Source organism: Gigantopelta aegis, chromosome 10 (assembly GCF_016097555.1).
Source record: "Gigantopelta aegis isolate Gae_Host chromosome 10, Gae_host_genome, whole genome shotgun sequence".
In the NCBI taxonomy this organism is placed as follows: Eukaryota; Metazoa; Mollusca; class Gastropoda; order Neomphalida; family Peltospiridae; genus Gigantopelta; species Gigantopelta aegis.
The window spans coordinates 37,418,624-37,441,838 of NC_054708.1; the positions used below are offsets into that span (position 1 = coordinate 37,418,624).

The following is a 23,215-nucleotide window of genomic DNA, read 5'->3' on the forward strand; positions in this document are numbered from 1 at the left end:
AAGCTGAAGAAACGAACGTACCAGTCTGTTTTGTTTTGTTTTTTTGTGGAATAATCAAACAGGCATGCATCACAATGTTCTGTAATAATATCAATCCCAGTAAGCATGAAATACGTAAACATTATTTTCCTATACAAGATAAACCACCACTGTCAAGATGGCTACAAAACAAATCGAAATAACTGTCCAACGATGTATCATGTTTTGTCTATACTACAACGATAAATTACTGTTTACTTAGTTAATTGGTCTATTCTTTCAGTTGCCTCTACCTGTGCTTTCTGAAAAAGAATATGTACCAGTATTATTAACATAACAGGGGATTGTTATGCAATTTTTACCAATCTGATGTCGTAATATTGGTATTTGTTTAATGGTATGGAGAAAATGTAGACACTTATGTTATTAGCATGTACTGTATCATGACGGTTTTAACCCCTAAAATAGTAATGGACATTATCAATCGACAGGGTTTATTACCATAAATAATTATGTAATACTATTGGTTAATGAGACTGTCCCATCTAAAATTACAGATCTGACTAATCACGTAGTTCCAAAGGAAAGGAAATTATCACTTGGTTATCGTGGGTGGTAGTTTTTGTTTGAACATACTAATACTAGTATGCTTTTTTCTTTGGATTTTTGCAGAGGGAAAAACAATGCAACTGCATTCCATTCTGCTAATTATGTACATTCGAATATGTTTACTTATATACTCTACTATATCACGTGAGTGTGGGGGTGGGGGGTTGGGGGTTGAGACCCGTCCCTGCTCAAAACAAATTTTCATTTTTCATGACTCGACTCGCCCTCCCCTTCCCTATAAACTTCGGTTGCCAGAGTCTAGACCACCCTGCTAAAATTCCTGCACACACCTGTATATTACATTGGTATATAAGTTGTTTTACAAACCGAAGGGCCTTGCCTTAAATTACTGTATTTTTTCACTCTGCATGCAGGGGTAGTTTACAGAAGGTGACGTCACTTCCTTTCCAAGCTAGAATACCAAAAGGGATGAAAAAGAAACAAAATGACTGCCCCCCAGTTGGCAGGAATAATCATGTTTTATATCAATTCTAAAATTACGCGTTTTTCATTGGTTACACTGTCAGTATGTGTTAGTGGTCCGGGTATGCATCTTTTTAAAACACGAAGCTCATATTTTACCTGATTATCCGTTTAAAATGTTTAATGTCATCCATGAAACAGATTTCCATTGATAATTTAATAGATCAATGGAATGCTCCATGTTCCAATCAAGAATGCATTTGGTCAAGTAAAATGTTCTCTAAGTATCTCACTGTTAGTGTGGCCTAGGTGACCACCACCACCACTGCTATTGATACTGATACGGATACGGATACGGATACTGCTACTACTACTACTATTTCTCCTAATTATTATTCATACTATTACACTAATTACTAATACTAACCTTACATACTTGGGAATATCAGTTACTTTCACTTATTAAATAGTGTGGAATGAGACCATATTTACTCGGGTGTTTCCGGAAAATTATGATCTCTATCGATAAATTTTTGTTGTTTAGGGAAATAATATTTTAGAATTTTGATTATCTGGCCAATGAAAGTAGTCTTACAAGGATCCTGTACATTCCACGTATTTGTATGAGATATCGAATGTTGTGTTTTTGTATTTTTATTGTCTTAGTTCGAGTCATGCGAGGGACGAAGCCCTATTACTTTTACTTTATAGACGTACCTATATCCAAAAGAGGTTCAGACACGCGAAGCCCTATTATTTTTATTCAGAATATATATTTTCCCAGGTGTTTGAGCCATCTTATTATTATTATTTTGTCTTTTCATTTTGGACGGTATGTCAAAAATCAGTAATCGGACAGACCTGTAACTTTCGAAGCTGGAGATGTGTATGTCAAAGGGAAGTCATCTTGAAACAATATTAAAGTTGTGTTAAAAATGAAACATGGTTCAGATACTGGTGTCCATTGGATTTCACTTAACCAAAAATATCTCTAAGCCAATCAAATAAATGCGAAACTTGTTGAAAATTATAAGATAAGACTTTAAGGGTCAACAAGATGGCCACCTTCAACCAATCAAAATTGAAGGTATGAAACAATATGGAATTTGCGGCAAACCTGTGTACCTATATGTTTCTTTTTTAGCGTATCATCATGCATATGGCAAGTATTTTTGATTTGAATGTCAAAATTCTGAGATACTAAAACAAAACTAGGTATGTTTAATGGGCATTTATTCAAAAGGTAAAATTAACGTGGTGACCATTTTGAATTTATGGTGGCCATATTGGATCTGATCCAAACAAGCATATCTGGAAAACAGATTTTTAAGAAATATTGTAGATCATGAAAAAAATGGCTATCAAACAGGGTTGGATTTATGGTGGCAATTTGGACTTTTAGTTAAACAAGCATATTTGAAAACTGGATCAAAGCCAATCACAGAGAAACTTGATGGAAATACGAAGGCCACCTTCGACAAATCAAACTTGATTTCGTGGAACAATATGGATTTCTGCAGCAAAAATGTGTATCTATCTGTTTTGTGGTATGTTTAGTTCATTCACGCCGTTTCTCTCTACATAGGATCAAGTTATTTTGTATGGTAAGTATTTTGGATTTGGACATAGTGGATATCTTGGATATATACATATATATATACATATATATATATATATATATATATATATATATATATATATATATATCTGAAATGCTGAGTTACCGAAACAAACTAGGTGTATTTAAAGTGCCAATCACGTTTCTTCAAAATGGAAGTTTCAAGTGGGACCATTTGGGATTTTTCGCCATCATATTTGATTTCATTTGAACAAGCATATCTCCAATGAGGCGTTCAAAGCAACATTTGGTAGAAATAGTAAGATAGGATAGCACATTTGAATGTACTAAATACTGTTGGAATAATGTGATATCTGAAATAAGGTGGCCACCATTGAGCAATCAAACTGAAGTGCATACAACAATACTTGTGTATATCTGGTTTGCGGTACATGGACAGTTTGGTGCGAATAGGTCAGATTGATACTTCCTAATGCAGAGGATAATAAATTGAAGCTCAGTCCATCATTGTTTGTGGCTATTTTTAGGGTTGTGCACATCGTGAGCGGCGGGACTATTGGTTTTGTTTTGTTTTGTTTGTTTGTTTGTTCTTTTTCTTTTTCTTTTTTTTCATTTTTTTTTTTGGGGGGGGGGGTGTTTATTGTTTTTATTATTATTAGAGTTCCACAACGTGTTAGCAGTGGAGTCCTATTTATAGAAAGGAGAGCTAGTAGTATGATGGTCTGTTTCAAATTAAGCAGACCAGCTTTGTACATAAGTAGAAACATTTGTATTTTAAATATTGAATACATTTGTTGAATAAAGATAACTGTATTTTGAAAGAGTGTTGTGCCACCCTATATGACGAGTGCATAAAAAAAACCCACGTGCAATTAACTGGATTAGCTAAATACGAGACTTCCAATAAATCAAAATGTCTCTTTACACATTCGTTGTTAGTAACTATTGCCTATAACCTTACCTTCAGAAACCTATTGCCCTGAAACATAAACATAGTTTGAGTATATGTAGACTATTTTGCTATAATCTACAGAAACGGACAGATATAACCATATTGACCAGAATAGTAGAATTTGTAGTCTCTGCAATATGAATGTAGTAGAAGACGAATGTCACTGTTTTGGTGTGTGTTTCTAAAGTTCTATAAGAGATAAATATATTAAAACTTATTTATTACAATAAACCATCAACATTTAAATTCATGCAACTACTGTACAGCCATAATTCAAAACATCTAATTAAACTGTGTAAATATTTGACCACTGCTACCAATCATAGAACAGTCAACATTGTTCACACACGGAGTTTAAATGGCCACAAGAAAATGGCTTTTTCAATCTGAGATAACCTCAAGCGGTATCAGAAGAAACACGTCAAAGAAGGAGGGGGCCAACGAAGCTACACCACGTGCTCCAATCGAACCCCCTGTGACCTACAAGTCTTAGGTGGGACAGTGTATGTTCATACTAACCAAGGAGAGGGCATACACAAATATGACTCCATGACATATTCAAAACTGCCATCAATGATTGAGGAGGGATCAAATGGCCTTTAGGTAGAAGACCACAGTTATTTGTTAATCTTCAGCTGCGATTTTGCATGCCTGTTCCTGTCATTCTAAATGCCGACCTATGGTTTAAAAATAAAGAAGGATACAGGTAGTTTTAGTCTCAAGGAAATTACAAACAAGGTCATAATTATAATATTTTCAGTTAAACTTTTGTGTTACTTTCCAAACTGCATCATTTTGGGTGCATTTTTGACAATGTTCACACCCATACAAACCACACACAAGCGGGAGTTGGCGGATATCACACATATATTCATGGAAACTTTGCTCATCAAACTTTACAAAACCATCATTTGAATAAAGGTTTATCTATTCAGCTTGTTTTAAAATAATCAACATGATCCTGCCCCACTTTTGTCACAAGGAAAACCTTGTTAGTGAAAAAAACAATTGTCATTTTAAAACATAACTCCTTGGCTATTACTAAACTTAAGAATTTACTTCCTATTCCAAATAATTAGCCGTCAAAGATGGATCTGTGCAAAACAAACAAGCAATCTGCGCGACCTAATACACAAGGGAGCTAACTATATACTTCTTCCTTAGCCATAAAGATTAAAATGACCCAGAAGATAGAGACAACTGATAAGGCTGAGCCGTTCTTCTGAGCAAAGTCGGTCCTACGTGTGAAGACCTTGACGAGGGGATGGGGGAATATACCAATAATACTCCAAGAGGCAGATGGCTTTAATCAGAATGTTTGGTAAGGAAGGTTTGACAAGCCTACTGTATTATGTAAAAAGTGTTGGTGATTCCACAAATAGCAGTCTTATTGGCACCACTTAACACAAAATTGCCATTTTGGCCAAAATCGGCTAATTATATGTACTGTCTAGTACTCTATCTAATAAGCTTCTGCATATATTAGAATATTATTTTGTGGTCAATGTCTTGCGAAAGAATAACAATCTCATCAATGCAACTAACATTTGGCCACATTTAGCCAATATTTGGCTAAAACCAGTTATTTTCCATAGGAATAGTAATGGAATAGTACTCGATATGAATAGCAGTAAAAGTTCATGAATAAATCAAAGTTATAAAACCAAATACAGACCAAAAAAATACCAAATGGCATTTTATGGTTTAAAAAAAATATTTTTAACCACAATAATGTTTAAGGAGTACACCAAAAAAACCATATGAAGTACATCATCACCATCATCATCATCATGCACTACAACTACTATTTTGTTCTGTGGTATGAGACAACACAGTTGGTATCTGACTGCTGGTAAACCAGTGGTACAAAATTGCATTAGCTGGGAAAAAACCCCATTCTAGTCAAGATTTGTGTTTGTGTGTCGTATGCTCGAACTCTACTCGATGCTTTCCAACCTAGGGGCCAAAGATGAATAGGTGAAATAAGAACCAATACAGTGTTAATAGATTATTCGTAGGGATTGTCCAAAACCACTCACTTGTAAGCCCTTACATAAGAGCTGCAACCAATTTGGAACTCGGACCCGATGCACTCTACTACAAGTGGCCAATGGTGGGGAGGTAGCAAACTTCCGAATAGAGTAATGTACATATACTATGTTATAATTTTATTCTAAAAATCGTGTCTGGCAAATTGGTCCAGTCCACCAAACCAAAACTATAAAATAAACCAATTTTAGGCGCTCATAACCATTCACTAGAACACCCCTAAGAAGGAACTGCTACCAATTCGAACTCTACTCAATGCTTTCCAACCTAGGGGCCAAAGGTGAATAGGTGAAATAAGAACCAATACAGTGTTAATAGATTATTCATAGGGATTGTTCAAAACCACTCGCTTGTAAGCCCTTACATAAGAGCTGCTACCAATTTGGAAATCGGACCCGATGCTGCAAGTGGCCAAAGGTGGGGAGGCAGCGAACTTCCGAATAGATTAATGTAAATATACTATGTTATGATTTTACTCTAAAAATTGAGTTTTGGCAAATTGGTACATAGCACTCCCAAATGAGATCGCAGCAAACCAATTCAATAAGGCGCTAACCATGCAACCAAAGCCAATACATCAAACAGGATAGGATCACTAATTATCAACCTCTCTTTTTACAGCTCGCCTAATGGTCCAAGCCAGCCAACCACAACCCAGAATAACCACATGTATATATCGCACAATTCATGTAATCGCACCATGCACTTTATTAATGATGAATAAAACTAGCAGACACGGTAAGTCACTTAGGGCACAGAAGGACAACTGGAAAACAGAAAACAGAAGATTGACCAAGTAAGACCAATATAGTATAAGGGCGCAAGCCCAACAAACCCCTTAGTATACAGTTACCAACATATAGATATAATTATTTCATTAATCTTTTGCAGGGGCGGGAAACAAAATTAATAGTACGCTGGAGTAGCTGACAGTTATGTTATGTGACTATTCATTATTAATAAGCTAACTATCTTTCTCTCCCTTCTCTCTCTCTTTCATTGATTGGTAAAATAAATATGTTAAGCACTAGGCTTTTTTAACCAATACATACACTACAAGGGCTCGCCCTTCAAATTAGATATTTAGAATAGACTAATTCCCCCCCCCCCCGCCATTGTGTTAACAAAACTATGCAAGGGCGGGGGGGGGGGGGGGCGCGAGGGGTTTCCATAGGAAACATTAGAATAGGGACGTAAGACAATAGGTACAACCTAAACACCAAACTAGGATTACAGAAGGGCTCAGCAGAGAAGACCATCTCTGTTGGTGGCAAGATTAAGAATGTTGTGTTCATGTCATGCGTTTGTGAACGAGACCAGGTTAAAACATCTTCGTACAGAAATGCAAACCCACTGGACAAAATAAAGAAACATCATGGTGGAAAATTTCCAACATGCACCATGATGCAAATGTTATCAAGTGCCATTATGTAGCACATTTAAATGGTCTATAAAAGGACATTCAATCTACGTATTGCGACCTTAGCTGGTATTTAAAGACAATAAACATGTTGTGTTGTTTTTAATTAATAGCCATAGCTTACATTTAGTGACCAGTATGCAGGTATGAGATGTGCATTATACACTCAGTATGACTGAAGTAACTCAAACACGAAAGTTACCAGCTGACTTCGACAAACAGAAAAAAGAGTTCATTGCGATGGTAAGGACAAAGGTGCAGACAAACAACATTCCCGCCGAGTTGGTAAAAAATTTAGGCATCAAACTTGTACCCGTTTCCAACTGGACATTGGCAGAAAAGGGAGTGAAACAAGTTGCCGTCCTGGGTATAGATGACAAGCGCGAGATCACGATGTTACTGGGAAGTTCGGCCAGTGGCAACCTGTTACTCCCTCAGATAATATACAAAGGTGTAACCAACCGATGCCACCCAACCTACAAGTTCCCCGACGATTGGCACGTGACACATTCGGCCAATCACTGGAGCAACGAGCAGACGATGCTGGACTACGTTGACAATGTGCTGGTTCCATAGGCCCTACGCCAAAAGGGTCAAAAAAGAACTCCGACTACCAGCACGACAGAAATCATTGGCAATCTTCGATGTATTTGCAACCCATAGATGTCAATAATTTTTAGACCTGCTACGAAAACTCCTTTGAAGTGCGATTTGTCCCGGCTGGCTGCACCGGTGAGCTGCAGCCCATGGATTTATCGGTGAATCATGCAGAGTTTAAATTAGCAATCAAATACCGAGTGGTATTATGACATTGTGGCCAAGAACATAAAAGAAAACACCAATAAGCCTGTTGATCAAACCGTTTCACGCCCGGTGGATTGTGGCATGCATTGACAAGTCATCGAAAGACAAAGAAACCGTTACGCGTGGCTGGCGATCATCAGGTCTGCTTGCAATGGTGTGACTTTACTCGGAAAATAAACATTAGTGTTTGCTAATTACACATGGTGATTGACAATGATTCCTATTTCGTTTTGTTCATTGAATGATAGTGTGATATGCAATAAATCAATGTAGTTAATCAAATTTGGTTGTTCTATTTGTTAGTAAAGTCGCTATATTATTGCGTGTATAAAGTACTGCGATGATTAGTTATTCGCAGTTTTCGCAATACTTTGTTGTTCGCAAAACTTTCATGTTCTACAGTAACCATTTTGAGCCACACATTGGCCAAATCTAACCAGAAATTGGCCACATTGATGATATCATTATTCTCTGGCAACATCTGGACCACAAAATAGTACTATAAGATATTCATTCAGAGGCGTATTAGATACAATATGGAAACACCAGACCAATCATATAAAAAATCTATGATTTTGGCCAATTTTGGCCCTTCCTTCATCGAATACCAGCGACAAGGTAGCAACTGGATGATGGATAAAGTGCTGAATCTCACCATCTATTTGGTCCGTTAAAGACCACTACGAGGACCTCCCCATCAAGCTGAGAGTTAAGCATGCCATCGTCAGTGCAAGTCATGATGTATCTTGAAAACTCTTGTTATTTTATTCAGCGGTTTGAGGAAGTTACTCGTAAACTTGGTGGACTTAAAACAGACTTGCCATAAAGCTTATGTCTCTGTCCAAACAAACGGGAAGAAGTGCCTAAAACTATAAAAAGGAAGCAGGTACCAGAATTTCATCATTCGTGTTAAGACATTTGTGGTGAACAGATGTGTGAAGAAATGCATTCCTATGATGATTGTGGCGCGATGTTTCAAGATATACTCGATCTACAGAGACACATCAAAAGATAGTGTCCAAAATATGGTGGAGAACCTCCCAGAAAGAGAGTTAGATGTGAAGTTGAGGAACGTCACAATGACACTGATGATGATTGGGAAACAGCTGAGTGGATTATATGTGGCAGCTCACTTACAACAGTAATGAAGAGGGTATGCGTGGAAAGAAAAAAAAAAAGTATTTAGATTGGGGAAAAGTCTGAACAGTTAGTCGTTGAGATAATTACCACATAATGTAAATAGACTGGCAATTATACTACTATTTACTCGTTGCTTCTCCCAATTCTCTGACCGGCCTCGGTGGCGTCGTGGTAGGCCATCGGTCTACAGGCTGGTAGGTACTGGGTTCGGATCCCAGTCGTGGCATGGGGTTTTTAAATCCAGATACCGACTCCAAACCCTGAGTGAGTGCTCCGCAAGGCTCAATGGGTAGGTGTAAACTACTTGCACCGACCAGTGATCCATAACTGGTTCAACAAAGGTCATGGTTTGTGCTATCCTGCCTGTGGGAAGCACAAATAAAAGATCCCTTGCTGCTAATTGGAAGAGAAGCCCATGTAGTGGCGACAGCCGGTTTCCTCTCAAAATCTGTGTGGTCCTTAACCATATGTCTGATGCCAAATAACCGTAAAATAATGTGTTGATTGTGTCGTTAAATAAAACATTTCTTTCTTTCTTCCAATTCTCTCTAATGAAACTGATTCTGGAAAGAATTCACAGGATGGAACACACTACCAAAGAAGGCCATTTCTCAAATCGAAATACCTGATGAGGAATTGGACAATGAGGAAGAAGAATCAGATATTGAAGACACTAACTAGACTGTATATAAGTCGTCTACTTTAACGACACGTGACAGTCATTTACACCACTAGAGGATAAGAATCATTGCAAGGATTCCTTGAAAGACATTTTTATCACCTATCAAACCCATCCAGTTTTTCTGGGAATGTTAATCATTGTACAGTATAGACAGGTTTTGCCCTTAAACATCTCGATGTAACCCAATGTGTGTCCATTTTATATATGTGTAGTAGTTTCTGACGTATAGAGACCAGTGATTGCAATTAGAGATAAAAAAACAAACAACAACAACAACAAAATTTGCTAGTCCATACAAGTTCTGCTCAAATCAATGGATGTTTGGGAGGTATAGCATGGCGTTTTGTTATTACTGCATACTGCATGGGATTGTGGAATAGGGCTATGGTCATTTGAATCTGGGGTAAACTAACATGTGGTGGGTATCCTATCTCACACGAGGAAACAAAGTTAATGGAAGGTAGGGTTATCTCGTTCTATGTTAATCTAATGGGCGAAAGTGAACCAGAAACTAGTTTTACCACTACTCATATTTATTTCCATCTACCGTTAAACTATAAAACATTACATTATGCATTCTTCATCACTAAATAAGTTGGAATTACTTGATTAGGTTAAATAATGTTAGTGAGAGTCGCGCTTGCTACACAAGCCGTTAGACTTTAATAGGCAGTAATATGTCCAATATTTTGGAATGTAAATACTTACAAATAAACAAGGATGGGGCAGATAAAAAGGGTGCAGTTTAAATACAGTTGATAGTTTATCAAGTGTTTCATTTCATTCTACGATCTAAATAGAAGGGGAAGGTGTTCTTTTTGCAACGGTTGATGAGTAAACCAGGTGACAAAATTATTCGAATTTGAAAGTTATTTTTTATTTATAAATGTGAGTTGGAAATGCTGATGAACTTTTCCGTATTAGCTATTATGAATAAATTATAACCTACTATGATGTTATTTTATTTGTTTAAGCATGGTAATTAAATATGGTTTGGCGAATCTACTTATTGTCATTTAGTTAAGCCATATCTTTATTTAGAAGTTTACAATCGGAAGGGGTAGCCCATAATCTGTTAGGTAAGAGGAGCAAAATGTATTACATTTGCAGTATAATTCATTACACTACTACTTCTACTACTACTGTTACCACTACTTCTAAGACAACAACAAAAAGTAAAGTTTGTTTTATTTAACGACGCCACTAGAGCACATTGATTTTTAATCTTATCATCGGCTATTGGACGTCAAACATATGGTCATTCTGACACTGTTTTTAGAGGAAACCCGCTGTCGCCACATAGGCTACTCTTTTTTATGACAGGCAGCAAGGGATCTTTTATTTGCGCTTCCCACAGGCAGGATAGCACAAACCATGGCCTTTGTTGAACCAGTTATGGATCACTGGTCGGTGCAAGTGGTTTACACCTACCCATTGAGCCTTGCGGAGCACTCACTCAGGGTTTGGAGTCCATATCTGGATTAAAAATCCCATGCCTTGACTGGGATCCGAACCCAGTACCTACCAGCCTGTAGACCGATGGCCTGCCACGATGCCACCGAGGCCGGTCTTCTAAGACAACAACTACCACTACTACTACTTCTACTGCTGCTATTACGACACCTACTATATGTAATACTCTTACTACTACTACTACTATTACTACTCTTACTACACCTACTACTTCTACTACTACTATTACTCATGCTACTACTACTACACCAACTACTACTCATACTACTACTACTACTACAGCTATTATTATTATTAGTAGTAGTAGTAGTAGTATCATTATTACTGCTGCTGCTGCTACTACTACAACTGCTACTATCATTATTACTGCCACTACTACTACATCCACCACTATCACTATAAGTACTATTATTAGCATTACTAATACTAGAAAACATACACACATGCACGCACGCACGCACGCACACACACCAAAATGCAACACCAACCTGCTTCCCTCTTTAATTAGTGCGATCGCTATTCGGATTCGTTGGCAGAGGAACATCAGAATAAGAACTACGATCACAAAGATAATTCCGCATGTTATACCTGAAATAAATCAGTATATTGTTACTTCCAGACTTTACATAAAGTTAAAATGACACAATTAGTTAACGTGGACACTAACACTAACATTTGACACAAATGGGAATCGCTTTCATCTTTGTGTCTTTAGGTGGGGGTTTAAAAGCTTAGCAGTATAGGGACGGGCATTATTATACTAGAAAACGCAGTTGCTTATGTAACATTGCATGAATACCAAAAGTATCGGTGTCAAGATCTAAAAGGCAAGAAACCTCAATTAGTCCATGAGCCGTAGGTGGCAAGACGAATGCTCATAATGATTTTTGCCACGGCCTACATGATAGCATTGCAGGACTCGCAGCTTATCTACTTGTTTTGATACCCTGCACCCATTTCCATGGTAATTATATTTTTACAGAAAAAGCATTCTAAATATTTATCAGGACATTTATGATGACAACATTTCGCAGATGGACAGTTAATGGATTAGAAGATTCAGATATATTAACACAATTGAAATTCATGGATGGTTAAGTTCTCACACATTTTCTGTAATGTTGCAAAATACAATTCGCATAATTTTATTTTTCAGTAGACATTTCATATAAAGTATAGACTTAGCACAACAAATATTCTCTTTAAAAATGCTTGATGTAACAAATGTCTTCCTTACATCCAATTATTATTTACCCATTTAATAACCTTACTCCTATTTCCTGAACAGCAATATTCCAATGGAATTGTTAACAGAGTGACTAAATATTTATTTATTGAGATGGACAAGGCCAAAATAAGGGAAAAGCAAGTTGGGGAAATACATATTCCAGACAGGAAAGCAATGATGTTATCTCTAGAAGGTCGGGGTCTCGCATAACACTTTTGTGACATTATGTAATGCATTTTCCAGCATTTCACTACAGTAATTTCACTTGACATTTACGATAACATCCTCAAATGTTCTCTGTCATTGCTTTCATGGCATACAAATGTTTAGCGAGCTGTCAAATACTACTTAGGTCCTACATTTAAAGTGGATTTGAAGGTATATATTGGGTATCTTTCTTTATAACATTTTGTTATTTTAAAAATCTAAACATACTAAAATTCTGTTTACTAACCTAAACCAAGAAATAACCGAGCCTTCTGAAATGTAAAAGTCGATCCTGCAATATATATGTTGTAAGCCTCTTCACCATTTCGTGAATTGTAATATTCGTAGAAGCAATATCCAGTGCCTGAAAATAAGACGTTTTAATTTATGAACTAAAATCGATTAATGATCAGTGTATAATGTAAAATATTCACACTATTAACTTTATTTCGCTTCTGTTCTACAAGTATGCACTTTTGCATGCTATTTCATTAAATTTCTGTCAGAATAAATTATGTGAAAAGTATGATAATATTGAATGAACCATATAATTGCTATTGTTAGGGAGTATAGGGTTTTTTTAACTCATAAACAAATAACAATTCGGTATAGGCTGACACAAATAAATTGGAGTTAGCCCCCCATCAGAAAGAACATAGCCTCGTATTTTTGTTACATAAGTGGCAGCATACCACAAGAAGTTATTATTTAGTAATACAAATAACAAAACAAACACTCAAAAACACAGGGTTATTTAAAATCCAGCCTATTTGTAATCACTAGTGAAAGATTTGTAAAGGATTGCTGTATTTTATATTATAATAATGAAGATGTCTTACAGAAACAGTAGTATATTAATTTCTTTCCAATTCTATATCCATGTCACTACTGTGACATGTATTATTCTGATTTGACTATACACCTATTGGTCAAAGTGAGTGTTGTTAGACGGGCAAGCTTCATCAGAGGTTGGGAGTAAGTGATGTACAATGATAATGCATCCATGTGGGAAATGCAGTGCACGAAATAATGGGCGATTTAGATTATTCAATAGTTACGTTAGAAACCTCTACAGTGGAAGGACAGTGAAAGTATGATGGGATTTGAACGTATATGTAGAATCTGAACTTACCAAAACCAAACAAACCAACGAACGCAATGATAGTAAACCACACCATGATCCCAGCTATCCAGCGCATAACACTGATCCATATCAGGGACACAAACATTGTCAGTATCAGTATTCTAAAAACAAATTGTATAGATTCATGTACAGTGTGTGTATGTATGTGCGCACGCCCAAACCCACACCCATCCACCCACCCAACCACACACACACACACACGCACCCAACCACACACACAGATATATATATATATACATATATATATATATATATATATATATATATATATATATATATATATATATATATATATATATATATATATATAGATACACACATATATATATATATATATATATATATATATATATATGATACTCACACATATATATATATATAGATACACACACACACACACACACACATATATATATATATATAGATACTCATACATATATATATATATAGATACACACACACACACACACACACACATATATATATATATATATATATATATATATATATATATATATATATACACACACACACCTATATATATATAATATCACCAATGACATTATATATAGACTCTCGGATAACTACTACTAAAATGTCCAATGGGTATCTGGAGACATACTTAAATATACAGAAAAATAAATCCTGGAGGTTATAAATGTACTGTGGAAAGCTAAACAATCATTTTAGCTTCTATTTCCAGCAGGTCTATTATCACTTTTAGAAGCACTCACCTGGAGTGCGAAGAGACTGGGGTGAAATAACTATCACTAACACTTATATCAGTCAATGTCACCAAGAGTCATTTTAAAGGGAAGAAAACCATATTATTTTTATGGGTATTAATATTGATACAATAGATTTATCTGTGCACACTAGATACTTACACCAGCATCATCCACCATGTAGCTACAATGTCAGAAATAATTTTCTCGCCATATTCCTTTGCTTTCAAAAACTGTTGCAAAACACTTTAAAAAGAAAGAAAATAATAATGTTCATACTCAGTGATGTCTTAGCTAACACAATAATAAATAGTTAACATTAAAAAAATGAGCATGAAATATTTTCCGGTCAACATAGAACGGTTCGGAAATTATTACCCATATGGTTAAAAATATCTTGGTACATTTCAAAGTGATACGTCCCACTAGAACGCCAAGTTGGACGTAACACTTTTGATGTCACATGATGATGTCACCAATTGGTGCACAACCTTACAGGAACGAAAACGAAACGAGATGAGTGATATAAATTAAGACAGATTATGGGTAATAAATAGGATATTAAACTCGCTACCATTTTGTATCATGTTTTATGTCCCTGGTGAAATAATTTTCATTGTCATTCGCTAAAGATCGTGACAATTGAACATTATTTCACTCGGGATATAAACATGATACGAAATGGAAGCTCGTTTAATATCCTTTAAATATTACCCAGTACATATACATGTTTAAATTATTAGACGCAAAGTAGATATAATATTAGGTATAAGACCAAAATGTCCCAGCTGGCCAAGATGTTTCGATTTTAATATCTGCCGTATCTATGACATTTACCAAATTAACTTTGAAGTTATTATTATTATTATTATTATTATTATTATTATCATCATTTAAAATGCTAAATCACCAATATGTCTTAATGTGCCGTTTTTAGAATCTGCCGTTTTATATTACTTTTACCAAAATTAAGTTTGGAGTGCCCTTTTAGCATTATTAATGTGCCACTTAAAATATCAATCCCAACAGAAATCACTGTTATATCAAAAGTAAATGATATGATGAATAACTGAAGTTGTCACGCAAACTACTGGACAATAGCGTACACTTCACACAACTACAAGGTGTGAACAAAGTGGTATTTCCTCTAATAAACGCTGGGCTTCAAATAAGCGCCGGTGTAAAAGGAACTCAAGTGTGTAGGAACCTTGTTTCCTAGGAACTGTAATCCTGTCGGACTTCTATTTCTTAGGAACCATAGTCCTATACGGACTTTTATATCTGGTGCATTTTTATGGGGTTTTTTGTTGTTGTTTCCTTTGACTTTTATTTCTACCGGACTTAAATTCCTTTTACAGCAGTGACAGGAATTATAGTCTGGCAAGTTAATAGTTACGCTGTGCAATCTGCAAGAGCTGCCAGCATGGTGCAAGATAAAAAAGTGATGTTATGGCAGCCTTATCTTGTAGTGTGATAAATGTACTAGTCTCTTTTACGTTTTTTTTAATTATTATTTTTTTTTTTTAATACATATTTATTGTCCCAGATCATATAGCAGTGTTGGGTTTGGGAGCCCCGAATCACTGCTTTACATTTGTATCCATGGTGTCTAAGCAGAAACAAACTGTGTTAAAAATAACAAAAACTAATGGAAACTGATTCAGGGTGAAGTTCAATTCATGCATACAGATGAACATGGACAGTGATCTATAATATAACTATTGTTATGATCCGAGATTTAAACAGGAACAGAGAAAATATCGAATAAGAAGAATGAGAATCAGAAAAGTATTTTAGAAGAAGAAGAAGAAGAAGAAGAAGAAAAAGAAGAAAAATACAAGACAGATATAGATGGCATAAGAAGAAGGAAAGAAGTTGTTTTGAATTAAATAAGACATGAAACTCTGCGATCTCCAAACAAGCCATGCACTAAATCAGTCACAATATATATTGCTACATATATATATGTATACATTATATTTTCTTAATATTAATTATATCTATATTACTATCACTCACTCATTAAAGAGGCTGAGCCATGGGGACAATTCTTTAATACATTTTTCATAATTGCATTTTTTAAATAGAATATATCTTTCTATTTCAAATTTTTTGTGCAATATGTTTTTAATGGCAGTGATTTCTAAGCATTTTTTCTGTATTTTTGTACAATAAATATATTATTTTATATTAATAATTAGCCAATTAAGAAAGTTATCTTTTTCTTTATTTATGAAACCAAACATTATTTTTATTAAAAGTAATTATATTCCCAGTCTTAGTTAATATCCAGGCTTGTACCAAATCCCATAAGTTTTTGGTCTCATTACACTCTACAAATAAATGTGATATGGTTTCAGAATAATTACTACATAAATTGCACATATTCGAATCGACGTAGCGAATCATATGTAAAAATGTATTAGTAGCTAAAATTCTTTGAAATAATCTGTATTGGAACCATAATAAAGTTGAATCATTCACGCATTGGAAAGGTAGCAAATAGTACTGTTCCCAATCACTTGGTGTAAAAATAAATACTTGATTCATGTATTTAATTTGTGATTTTGGCGTTACTGATTTGAAGTTTATTATATCGTACATCCTCGTTGGCCTTTTAACAATAGTTTTAGTTTAAATGGAAGAATGGGTTTATTTATTGTTGTGAAACTGTCATCTTTCAAAGTATCTAAATTTTTAAGGTATGATTTTACTGCTTTTACCAGCGAAACATAGTACAAGAAATTTGTTGTTGTATGATATATATTTATAAATTTACCATAAGACAACATATCACCTTGTTCATCGAATAGGTCACTTATGAAAATAATGCCTTTGCTGGCATAATTTTTATATATAAATGGTTTTCGATCTATAAGTATTTCACTGTTATGCCAGATGTTAGTACATAAAATATTGTTTACACTTTCAGGATTATGTTTATTTTCTATCTTTACCCAACAAAGTAATGTATCTCTCCAAAACTTATTTAGAATTTAGGTCTTTACGGTTTTTGTGTGTTTAAATATCTGTGTCATTCAAAGATTTTTCTGATTGAGTTCATACAACTTATTTGTGTTACGTAACAGGCTCACGAATGAAACACATAAGTGAATGTAATCGTACTCCCTTTTTATTAGCAAATTGAACTACATAGCCTGTGTATCTTGTTTGTAACAAACGTATATAATGCTATTAAAATATTAAAGTAGGCTATGTTAGTGCGTTCAACACAAAGAAACATGCAAGCACCAAAAAAACCCCCGAAATTGGAGATAATAGATGTCAAAACTCCAAAGAACATACCATTTTACAAACAGCTTGATTAAAAAAGCCAATTTCTAAATAGGATAACATAAGTTTTCAATAAAATGTTTTATATAATAATTTCATGTTTTGACTAATAAAATATTTCTTAATTTTGTTTTAACTGTAAGTCACAGTCTGAGTAACTTGTGGGGTTTTTTTATTTTAAATTTTTGTCCGATAGGACTTCCATTCCTCGGAATCCTAGTCTGGGGGACGTCTATTCCTCGGCCTTTATGTCATTGGAGTCCTATATGATGACCTGTGATAGTCCTAGTTCACAGGACTTTCAATCCTTGTTTTCCTAGTCCGCTGCAATTTGTTTATAATCAAATCAAATTATTATATTTTGATTCATGAAAATCCCTGAAATTAAATCTTGAAAACTGTACTAACATAGGATAATAAACGAGTTACCAGTTATTTAGGGGATAATACTATACCTATTAGGAATATCTGTAAGAACTTTTATTGTGTTTTTTATTAAAGAAATCCCACAAATCTTAAAAACCTAATTATTTATTCTCCTTACTTATGATAATCCTAAGTTTAAGGCACATAACTCTGTCAAAATAGGTAAACTTCCATGAAAATTAAACTTGATTTGTAACAGAACATGATAAAGCTATTCACAAAATTTCCACTCAATATCTTCAGTAATTGCAAAAAAAAAAAAAAATAGTTTGAAAAACAAATTGTTGTATCTTCTAAGTTCAAGGGATATCACTCTGTCAGAAATGGGTAAGTCATCATGAAAGTAAATCTGGATCTGTAGTAGTACACGATAAAGTTATACATAAACTTTCAGATCAGTAAATCTAGGCGTTGTGAAAAAACATCTGGAAAACCATACATGGGACAGACGGACGGACAGATGGAAGGACAGAGCCATGGATGGATGGAGGTGAAACCTATAGTCCCCTCTAGTTGGACCGACAGAGGCATGGATGGATGGAGGTGAAACCTATAGTCCCCTCTAGTTGGACCGACAGAGGCATGGATGGATGGAGGTGAAACCTATAGTCCCCTCTAGTTGGACCGACAGAGCCATGGATGGATGGAGGTGAAACCTATAGTCCCCTCTAGTTGGACCGACAGAGGCATGGATGGATGGAGGTGAAACCTATAGTCCCCTCTAGTTGGACCGACAGAGGCATGGATGGATGGAGGTGAAACCTATAGTCCCCTCTAGTTGGACCGACAGAGGCATGGATGGATGGAGGTGAAACCTATAGTCCTCTCTAGTTGGACCGACAGAGGCATGGATGGATGGAGGTGAAACCTATAGTCCCCTCTAGTTGGACCGGACAGAGGCATGGATGGATGGAGGTGAAACCTATAGTCCCCTCTAGTTGGACCGACAGAGGCATGGATGGATGGAGGTGAAACCTATAGTCCCCTCTAGTTGGACCGACAGAGGCATGGATGGATGGATGGAGGTGAAACCTATAGTCCCCTCTAGTTGGACCGACAGAGGCATGGATGGATGGAGGTGAAACCTATAGTCCCCTCTAGTTGGACCGACAGAGGCATGGATGGATGGATGGAGGTGAAACCTATAGTCCCCTCTAGTTGGACCGACAGAGGCATGGATGGATGGAGGTGAAACCTATAGTCCCCTCTAGTTGGACCGACAGAGGCATGGATGGATGGATGGAGGTGAAACCTATAGTCCCCTCTAGTTGGACCGACAGAGGCATGGATGGATGGATGGAGGTGAAACCTATAGTCCCCTCTAGTTGGACCGCAAGGGGACTAACAACCAATATGCACACTTTAACAGCAATTTGAGGCATTTGAAACAAAAGTAGGAAAAACTAGGTATTATGAAGAAAAAGTACGAAAAATAGAACAAAACCAAAAATAAAAAAAGGAAAACATATGAAAGTAAGATCGCTGGACAGCCTGGTTTTTGGTGCGACAAAAACGAATGTACACAGACTTGCCAATCGAATATACGTTACTAGATCCAACAATGAGGCCCTAAGTTACGTCAGTGCCCAGGATCGGCATATCTGAACGACAACCCCCAGAAACTATTTTCAACCACCCACCATTACTTTCCATCCGGTGCAAATCCCTACCCAAACTGTAAGAAACTGACTGACAGCATGCAACATCCGGCCACTATGGGTTTTCTTTCATGTCTTCCATAACACCCGCCATAACACCCGCATATCAGATTTGAACACGATACCGCACATTACCCGAGTGTGCACTGACATTCTGAATCCAAACCACGTGGCCGCATTGCCTTTGCAGGTAGTGTCATTAGACTTTAAGTCCCATAGACCAGCTTTGAGATGAACTTGGGAGACTTGTTCATGTGCAAAATCTTTAACTGCTGAACATTTGATAGCTAGAGCAGACCCTTGTAGAAGATTGCCACAACTCCCCGGTTATGTTAGTCAAGATGTTTACCAACTCCGTGACACATTGTCAAGTCTGTATTGACATCTGCGATGGCCACACGTCCTACTAGGCTTCAGAGGCATGTATATATTTTTATTTCTGTTCATATTTAAATTGCAAAAATATATTACTGTCGTAATATGTATGTATTTTGGAGAAGGCCTATTAAGTTGTGTAACTGTTGCCTAATCCATTTGTTCTTTAAAAAGCAATAAAATATGTTTCAATCAATGTATATATTCTTCTCTTTTTTGTTTAATATAGATACAAACGACTGTCTACATCAGTGCTTCGTCAACTAGGGCGATTAGTTAGTAAAAAATGAAGAGTGTATGTTGGTGGCAAGTTGTTGGGTCAGTAGGGTATGGTGGTATGAAGGGTGTATGTTGGTGGCGAGTCGTTGGGTCAGTAGGGTATGGTGGTATCAAGAGTGTATGTTGCAAGTCGTTGGGTCAGTAGAGTATGGTGGTATGAAGAGTTTACGTTGGTGGCGAGTCGTTGGGTCAGTAGGGTATGATGGTATGAAGGGTGTATGTTGGTGGCGAGTCGTTGGGTCAGTAGAGTATGGTGGTATGAAGAGTGTATGTTGCAAGTCGTTGGGTCAGTAGAGTATGGTGGTATGAAGAGTTTATGGGTATGGGTTTTAGCACTGGCATTAACAGTTTATGGGAATGGGGGTGGCGAGGGCGTTGTCTTAGAGGTGGTCTCTTTCTGCAAATGTGTATCCAAATATTATCAATCATTGATATTGGTCTAGGTTAGGAGGGTAAAACACATGACACTTATGTATGCCAGGTTGTATTTATTTAAAACCGGTATATTTGTGCAATTCCATCATAATAAAGTTTACATGCACTAAACAGGCACCACAACCAAATCCGCCAACGTTACCCATTCCTATAGTCCGTCTCAACATCCTACAACAATGTTTTTCGTAAATAATTTCAGTTTGGTTTCAGGTAAGAAGAAAAGTAAGAGTGTTTTCGAAATAACCAAAACATAGTATCTTTTATTGCAATTTTAAAAAAATCATCTCAGAAATTGTCGGAAGGACTATAGATAGACATTTCATGCAAAAATTAACAACAAAACCTGACGCCTCTTTGAAAATCTTCTGCAGTCATCCCCGTCTCATTAGTCAAGTTATAAGTTGTCCTTTTCAGAATATAAAGAGCAGATGGATTATCTTGCTTTATTTGTTTCCACGTGAGAATGCATTATACATTTATTTCCTCAAAATAGCTTCTTGTAGCCTACTTTGTGGCGCAATTACAAACTGTGACGTTATGAACGGTCTCATGTAGAATCAGCCCGACATCACACTGCTTCTGGTTTTCTTATTAATAAGGGTCAAAACAATTCTGTGTATCCGGGAATTTGACCCTACCTAGAAAAAGAGGGCCGATCGTAATTTGTCTTCCATGTTTGTTTGGTTGGAGTTTTGTTGTATGTACTTGTATTGAAAAAAAGGGGAGTTTGACTGCTGAAATCCACCCTCTCCAAACGCTTCTGTGTTTGTAATTATATAAAAACTGACGGTATTTTGTTCTGAACTTGAAGATAATGTTCTGAAGAAGAAGACAATCAGCAGGATGCTGGTGACAAAAGGTAAAGTTTGTTTTGTTTAACGACAAAACTAGAGCACATTGATTTATTAATAACTGGCTATTGGACATCAAACTTTTGGTAATTCTGACATATAGTCTTAGAGAGGAAACACGATACATTTTTCCATTAGTAGCAAAGGATCCTTCATATGCACATCCCATAGACAAGAACGAGAAATAGCTTAATGGGTCCACCAAAGGGGATCGATCCTAGACCGATCATTCATCTGCCGTGCTACATCCTACCCCAATGATGGTGACTAAGACACCGATATTTAAAGCTGACATGTACCATAATAGAGAGAATAAAAAACGTAATGCTTACTACACCACAGACAACACTACCTGAGATCTTACATTCAATTAAAAATAGCCAAGAAAAGGTCACTGTAATATAATGTTACGATGCATTTACATTACGCATTCATCAAATCTGAATTTTGGTGACACCAGTGTCTTGCTTGGCTCATAAAACCATGGGTAGATGAAATAAGTGTTGTTATGTGTCAAATTATAAGCAAGCAATGACCATTTCCCTCAGTTGGCCACCATTTTGGCCACCATCTTGGATTTTTCAAATTCCTCAAGGGTGCCCCTACAGAGTCAAAATTCGAAGAGAATAACTATGCGCTAAATTTTTCACACTTCGACCCCAAATTGACATTTGCCAACTGGACTAAATATTTTTAGTAGCTCAAACTTCATTTTATTTCCTAATTATATATATGTTTTTGTACGTACGAAATTATTGCTAGGTAAAATCCAGTTCGAGATACTACAATCATTAGGAAGAAGAAGAAGTTTGTTTTATTTAACGACGACAATCATTAGGAAGACAAGAAAAGCACAGACTATACAAACACTGGTATTCTAAACAAGAAAATGTATTTAATAATAGGCTGTTTTGTATTTTAAAGCTCCATTACTAGGAAACATGTTACAATCACAGGAAAGTGAGGACAGTCTCTTCAATGAGATGTGCCCGGGTTTTTTTGATAAGATATTGTTACGTTGCTAATGTTATTCGTGCTACTTACCTTTTGGCTGTGTTGAGTGCAGCTCCACTGATTGAACTGTTAGATGAATCTGTTAGGTTTTGTTCCCCGCTATCAGTTATTACAGTAACAGCATTATTCGCTAGGTTTAGAAGATCAGAAAGTGGCAGGCATCGGTTTAACACTGAAGTAAAGAGAAAATAAAACAAGCAAGTAAAATTAAAAATAATTAAATTTTGTTTTGTCTAACGACACCACTAGAGCACATTAATTTATTAATCATCGGCTATTGTATGTCAACCATTTGGCAATTTTGACATGTAGCCTCAGAGAAGAAACCCACTACATTTTTCCATTAGTAGTAAAGGAGCTATCATATGCACATCCCACAGACATGATAGCACAAACCATGGTCTTTGATATACCAAGCATGTAAACATACACCATTTAACGACGCACTCAACACATTTTATTTACAGTT

The 23,215-nt window shown here is 36.1% G+C and overlaps 1 protein-coding gene across 4 annotated transcripts in view; it reads right to left on the bottom strand.

Annotated features, from left to right (window-relative positions):
• The window catches only part of LOC121382728 (choline transporter-like protein 2), a 117,740-nt gene that overhangs the window by 33,498 nt on the left and 61,027 nt on the right, over positions 1-23,215 (bottom strand). For 3 of the 4 annotated variants that reach the window (XM_041512283.1, XM_041512285.1, XM_041512284.1), the window contains exons 8-13: positions 22,777-22,918; positions 21,225-21,287; positions 14,577-14,660; positions 13,678-13,790; positions 12,793-12,909; positions 11,599-11,698 (exon numbers count right to left, since the gene is read on the bottom strand). In XM_041512283.1, the coding sequence (XP_041368217.1) occupies positions 11,599-11,698; positions 12,793-12,909; positions 13,678-13,790; positions 14,577-14,660; positions 21,225-21,287; positions 22,777-22,918 (619 nt within the window). The remainder of the gene's footprint in view (positions 1-11,598; positions 11,699-12,792; positions 12,910-13,677; positions 13,791-14,576; positions 14,661-21,224; positions 21,288-22,776; positions 22,919-23,215) is intronic. The other variant, XM_041512286.1, reaches the window with a different exon arrangement.